This window comes from Mycetomoellerius zeteki, unplaced genomic scaffold (genome assembly GCF_001594055.1).
Source record: "Mycetomoellerius zeteki isolate Tzet28-1 unplaced genomic scaffold, Tzet1.0 scaffold20, whole genome shotgun sequence".
NCBI lineage: Eukaryota > Metazoa > Arthropoda > Insecta > Hymenoptera > Formicidae > Mycetomoellerius > Mycetomoellerius zeteki.
Genome location: NW_017256957.1, coordinates 556,702 through 563,942, shown reverse-complemented (window position 1 = coordinate 563,942; position 7,241 = coordinate 556,702). Strand labels below are relative to the sequence as shown.

The 7,241-nt window shown below is 37.2% G+C and overlaps 1 protein-coding gene across 3 annotated transcripts in view; it reads right to left on the bottom strand.

The window, feature by feature from the left end:
• The window catches only part of Hr3 (nuclear hormone receptor 3 ROR-beta), a 112,863-nt gene that overhangs the window by 85,425 nt on the left and 20,197 nt on the right, over nt 1-7,241 (bottom strand). For 2 of the 3 annotated variants that reach the window (XM_018447338.1, XM_018447344.1), the window contains exon 1: nt 3,939-5,281. The exons of the other annotated variant lie outside the window; for it this stretch is intronic. In XM_018447338.1, the coding sequence (XP_018302840.1) occupies nt 3,939-4,158 (220 nt within the window). In that variant the 5' untranslated portion in view covers nt 4,159-5,281. Of the gene's footprint in view, nt 1-3,938; nt 5,282-7,241 lie in introns of those variants that run through there. 3 annotated transcript variants of the gene reach the window in all.

The window sequence follows — 7,241 nt, the reverse complement described above, 5'->3', positions numbered from 1 at the left end:
CCTGGGGTAGCGATTAAACATTTGAGATTACATTATATAATTACATCTATAATTATAACGGATCTGAAATTAATATTCTTACATGTTTAAATTTTTGAAATTAATTAAAATTTCTAGAAATGTATTTTTTCGTTAAAAATGTAAAAAATTTTTTGGCAATATCCCTTTTATAACATAGATTTTTAAAAATGTTGATTTAAAATTTGCATTCATTTTTTTCACAATTAAACTTCTTAAATTTAAAAATTAATTATTTTAATTTTTAATAATAGGACACGTTGCATTACGCTAATTTTTTTTTAAAGAGAAGCACTTGAGCAAAATTCGCGATTAAAAGAGTAACGATTATTTTTATAAAAATAATAATAGCACCAAGAATCGAAATTGGCAATGATAACAGGAATTTGTCGTGCTACTGTCAGGTTTAAATCGCATCATTCTTGCAATCAGTCATGTTAACGGAGCTAGTCGATGCGACGCAGTTGAGGCCAACAATAATAATAACGATAACAGCAACTCCGTCGGGGAATGCGCTGGGTAGTTCTCCCGGACACGAACGGTAAAACGACAAGGAGCTCGACCTCCTAACCCCTAGACCTGCGGGACGCGCTCGCGCACGCGATCACGTTTTCTCATAGCTCGCCTTTTCCGTTACGCGGTAATTTTACGCGAAATGCGCGCACATGATCAAAACGGCGCTTTTAACGCGCGAGAACGGTAGCGCGAATCTTGTTGTAATTGTCGTGACTGCCAGGAAAAATTACCTGCTGAATAACCGGTATTCACGCTCTTACTCGTTACGTTTTTCGAACTCGACGTGTCTTAGGCGAACGCGATGACAAGCTTTCATCATAAACGTCTTAAAAGTGTGATCGCAACGTGATTTTCTCCCATCGTAGTCTTTCCAAGCAGAACAACAAGTCATTATGATATCAAAATGATGTCAAAATGGCTCCAAAATGATCATTAAACGTCATTTTTCAATCGTTTCCGATTCATTTTAATGTCATTTTGATGTTATCGTGACTTGTTCTATTTGGGTTGGATTAATGATGCCTGTTAACAGGGCTGGGATGTATTTAAAAATTTTTATTTGAAAAACAGTATTGGTAAGATAAATATTTTATATTTTGTGTTTATTCAGAGTACATGAAAATATTTTGTGTTTTGTATTTCATGGAAGCATATAAAAGTGTTTTGTATTTTGTATTTTGATATTAGTAACAAAAGATTGAAAGTATTTTGTATTTTGTATTTCAAATACTAACATTAACGATAAACTTTATTATTTCAATTATAAAGTACAAAAATCTTTTAATCTTTCGATTTTAAATACAAAAATATGTGATACTTTTATGTGATTCGCTGAAATAAAAAATACAAAATACGCTTGTATTGTAAATAGTGTGTTTTAAATAAAAGTATTTCAAATATATACCCAGCCTGTTAAGCCAAAACGACAGATTTACTCGCGTATGATGATACTGATTAAATGGACGATAATTTTCTTTGCGTCTTGGATAATTGTCTAGTAATTATAATCAAAGACTTGCCGATTATTGACATGTTATTATTGGTCAAATTTAACAACATAAACCATTAACCGTAATTTAACCGACTATTCATTTCCTATATCATAATCCTATCTATAATTAAGACGGGGAAAAAGTATAACCACCGCTAAATGTCGTTGTGTGATGGAAGTATCTCTGTATCACGTAAATTTATGGGTCTAGTAACTACATTGACGTACAGCTACGTCATATAAAATCAATGCGTTGCCGACTATTGACGTACTAATGCGTCATATAAGACGATGGGTCAGCGATTATCGATGTAACGTTGCAACGACTCTTTAGCCGTTATATTTTAATATTAACTCCACAACACTGATCATTATTTACATCAACATTCTACAGACAAACGTTTAAACGATCATCAGACATAAAACATAGCGGTAAATGCTACGTATAAATTTAACTCTCTCGAATATAGCTTTGTCAAGATGTTAATCATTTTTAAATATTGTATCTGATGAATGAATGTTTTATTTGCACTAAGCAACACGCATTTAAAATGTAATTACACATGATATATCTTGAAAATTCAATAATGTTTTTTGGAATATTTTTTAGAGATTTCGAAATGTAAATATGAATTTGTAATTTAAATAAATTAAATGTATATATTAATGATACAGGAAAAAAATGTCGTAAGTTGATGTCTACAACATTTTATCTACATTTATTAAAAAGTTCATTTATTAAAAAGTTTATCTTAACTGCTACTAAAAATTTATTAAAATTTATTAAAATTTATTAAAAAGTTTATCTTAACTGTTACTTTTATAATCGTGGATGACAACGTGATATGTATACGATATAAAATACTGTGAGCTTGGTAATAGAAGTTTAATTCAGTCCATTTCGATAAAAAAACGTTTTTTTTTCATTCATTGTTTTCCATTCGTAATTCTCGACATCTAAAAACGTTATTCTAAAGTATATTATAGTAAAAAAGGGAGGAGAGGACGAATTGTCGAACAATATATTATCTACTTATTTGCTACAATGGCACATTTGAAGAAATAAAGTTTAAGGTTTAAAATAAATTTTCTAGAAAATGAATTGCAATGTTTCGAATTATTAAAATTTTGTAACATTAATTTTGAAATGCAATTTTAGTGTAATAATAATTGAGCATAGAGCAATAAAAGTATGTTCCTTTCAAGTATACGTATTTTTTTTCTTTATGTTTCTGTATTTTTGTTACAAGCACTAGTAAATAACACTTTTTTTAGTTATGTCGTTATTGTAGCAAATAAACAATATTAAAACAAAAAGATCGTCTCTCGATGCCTTCTTACATAATTCACACACACAACACGGTGAATTTTCCCATCAGGTCACCTATCTTTTCGTTACATCCGTATCCATCAAATGCGCTCTCTTCGCCCGTGAGGGCGCTCTCCAATGAGCGCGACAAGGATGACAAGAGAGGCACGTGGGGGCTACTCATGCATCGGCGAAGTAACGGTGTCCGGTAACCGCGTCAGAGCCGGTGCTAGCGGTACTTGCCGGCGTTCCGTTACTCGACCGACAGATCCGCTAACGCGACTCGCGCTCTCTCCTTCTCGCTCGCTGCACATTGCTCCTTTCTCCGTCATCGCCGCCGCGCCGCGCCGCCCGCGCCGCCGCAACCGATACGCTGTTCCTCGTCATCCGGACAAGTACCAACGCATCGCGAGTCGCTCCGTCTCGCCGCGCGATTCGCGTGCTGATGGAGTAATGGCCCAGCGTTATGCCAACGCGATTACGCGATTACGCGAGCGAGATCGTGGACCTAACCGTCGTTCCTCGCACGGTACAAACAATTCCAGAAAACAGATCGAAATACGGGACGTTTGCTCGTTGTAAATAATAATAATAAAAGATCAGCTTGCCCATGAAACATTTGGTATACGATTTAATGATCTACGTCGAAGAATTGTCGCGTGCTTTGAGAAATTTTGAATTCACCTTTTTTATACAATTTAACATTGTGATTTGAAATCAATGAAATAGAAACAACAAAATATCAAAACATTATTATCAAGCGTTTCTTAACTTTTCAGATATTTTCTAAACGTTTATTAAATCTTCGCTAAATTTTCGTTACATTTTTATTATTTTGATAGAAAACAAGCAGATGATAAAATAATATTTCTAATTAAAATCTTTTACCGTCTTTTAAATCAACTTCACCGTCATATAGACGAGACAATATTTGTCTAATATTATTTACTATATTTTCAATATTTTGTGTTTTTTCTTTGTGTTGTCGTTTTTAAAATTGCCTTGCTTTTCAATTCTCTGTACAATTTATCAATAATAAAAAATGAGAAATGCTAATATCAAGATTTAAAAAATCTCAAACGTTTCTTTTATTTATCGTCATACCTGTTCCCGTGATTGGCGGAGTAGTTAGTTGTGAACTGCTTATATCTGGAGGCTGTTGTGTTTGCTGTTGCTGTTGCGATTGTTGTTGTTGTTGCTGTTGCTGCTGCTGTTGTTGTTGTGGTTGCTGCTGCTGCTGTTGTGGTTGTTGCTGTTGTTGCTGTTGTGGTTGTTGTGGACTGTTCGCATGCGCGTTGCTCGGACTCGCTGCGCTTTCAGCCATTTTTCGCGCGGATGTTTGCTTTCAGTAAAGATACCTAATACGAGCTATAGCATTTCTACGTACAATAACTGTCGAAGACTGTCGTTGTTATTGCGTTGAGGCCAGCGACGAGGTAAAGATGAATGAATCGGACAGTCAGTTTGAATAATCAGTCACTTTCGAGATTACTCGAGTACTTGCTTTGGACTTCTATCCCATTATAGTCTCGTTTGTGTGTAAATATTCATGTATGGATTATTGCAGGATTTATTTGCATTTCTCCGTAATCGTCGGGATCATTGTCTCCGAGAGACGAAACAAAGAGAGAGAAAGAGAGAGATCTCTTTAAAGCGTCTTCTTTCATTAAGCGTGCAACGTTTTTTTCTCACTCTTACTTTTTTTTTGTTGTCCTTCGTTCGTGATTTTATATTGATAATATTAATTTATTTCATTACATTCATTTAGATCGTCATTAACGGTTTGTACCGATACACTTTTATATCACGTGGATACAATAATACGCCGATATTGGAAAGCATCTCATGCTCGATGTATCTGCTTTTGAACCATTTTTCGCTATACGCGAGAGAACATTTGCTTCGGTTCATTTTCGTGGGATCCTGTCGATTAGGTTCGTCAGTTTGAAAAGGACGTGCGAGTAACGACAATGAATTAAAAAGGCAATTTTTAAAAGATCGTTCAGTATCGCCGTGCACTATCGAAAAATCTCGAGATCAACATTTTTAGTACAATAAGAGAAGAAGTCATTTGCATATTCATAAATGTATGAAACGAGTGATTTTTAATGCGTCCGAAAGTTGGGAGAAACCGAACTGTAGGTTGGACCAAGAAGCTAAGAGCAACAACAACAAACATCAGGATGGAAAGTGTAGAAGAGGGGTAGTTGGAACGACCTCAAGTGGCAAGCTCGGCGAGTCGATAGGTCAGTGGGTCTCGTTCGGAGAGGGTCGCTTCGATTCAACCACGCGTTTCCTCGCGCGCAGCCTCGAAATAGCGAGGGAGCGTAGCGGTCGAAGTCCTTAGACCCGGTGCGAGTTCGATCGGCCGACCGTGCGGATAAGGAAGTGCAAGCACTATCACCGAAGCACGAAAACTTGAAGCTTTGAACAATCGGTAGCGATCGATTGTTCGCAAATGCAACAAAGATTCTGTATTTGTGCTAAATTGATTTTACCAATGTAACAGTCGCAATGGATTTCAACAATTCTACGATTTCGCGTTGTCAAAGTACGGCACATGGGACAGCGAGTGGTCTCTATTGTGAATTATGACAAGCATGTTTGAAGAAGAAAACTCACGAGAACAGTTTTACTCTTCACTTTCATTCATAAGCTGCATTTATTGCTCGGTTAGTTATGATAATTGTAATAAACATGAGTATCGTTTTCTAAAAAAAATTGTTAGAATTAGTATTGTTTGATGTATGTTATTAAGAGTAGATTAAGAAAGATCGAACACAATCAAAGAAAACAGAGAGGTCCAAGCTCGTGCGATCCGTAAATCGGCAGATCCATGTTCGATCGTCATTGATCATTGATTTGCTTTTCGCCCAGATGATCGACTTAAAGAGTGTCGGATCGTTGATCGGATTGAACGAAGGACAACGGAGCGAGGCGGTGCTCGCGACCTTCGACGATTAATTCGACGGCTGCGGTCGATATCTCGCCATCGCGAGCCTCGCACGCGATAAGATACTTTAACACTCGCGACGAAATGCTGCCATCAGTCGTTGAGGGCTATCCGTGTCGCGACGCTTTTCCTCCGTCGATTTCGTCGATCACTGACATTCTGGATCGATCACCACACTGCCGAGGACACCCACATCGCGAATCACTCGTACTCCTCGTGTGCTGTGTCCCGGTATCATCGATGGTATCTACGAATGTAGACTCCTTCGTGAACGCTCTATTTCTGTCGATCGTCAACAAGGACTATCTTCTGTCAATTTCAAGTATTTTCTCGTATCTGATGTCAAAAATGATTGTTTTTGGCTTGATTATCGAAATTGAAGAAATAAGCTGATGCACTCGAATATTGGCGAAGGTATCTCCAGAAAAGCACGAAAGCTCGGGATTTGTTCGAGTGCCTCGTGGTTTCACATCGTGCTCGCCCGTCGTGATCGTCGATGATGGAAGCAGAGAGCCTGCAGCTTGTCACAGAGGAAGGCACGTTACTTTTTTCGCTGGTAACTCGAACGAATCGCGCGCACGATGAGTAATACTGCGCGCACCCGGGATAAATTCATCGAGGAGGAAAGTCGTCAGGTCCTCGTCCCGGGCTCAACCTTCCTTTCTTCCTGTCTTCCTTTCGTTTCGGCGCTATGCACTTTACGGGGCACCAGTGGCTCCTGCTTGCACCGACCACCACCAGATGGCATCCGGGGATTTGACTCGCCCCCGAGCAACCCCGTTGCGCCCCCGGAACTCTTGCCACCGCCACCCCGCCCGGATTACGCTAGATAGCGAGGGTTTCCAACCCTGCGCAATATTTACAACTAGGTGGGAAGGCTTTCTCCATGCAGAGATCATTATTAAGGGTATGACATATAATTAGGAAGGAAGATAAGATGATGAAGTAATATAGGGAGGCAACGTAAATGAATAATAAATATTGTTGATAATGGTAATTCAATATCATGAGACGGAATAGTGTCTTATCTTTCTATGAAACTTAATTTATCATTATTTTTGTATTATACTTTTGTATTATGTGTATTGTATACATTTATTACCATACACATACACACGTATATGTATTATTTATTATTAAAAGGGATCTTAAAGACGTCTGTTTTACCGATCAAGTAAGACACACACAGATTTATGTCATTGACACATTACTATATACAGGGTGTTTCCAAATTAAATGGCAAAACTTCGGGAGCGTGTAGAGGAGTAAAAAACTAAGAAAAAAAGTCCTATAGACATATGCTCCTTTTTGCTTTGTTTCGCAGGAAATCACGAAAAAAGAAAAAAATATATTTAATTTATTATTTTAATTATTTTATTTATAAACTTTTTAATGAAGATTTTGTTCGAAATGTGCACCTCTTGCAGCAATACAAGCATTGCATCTGTCAAACA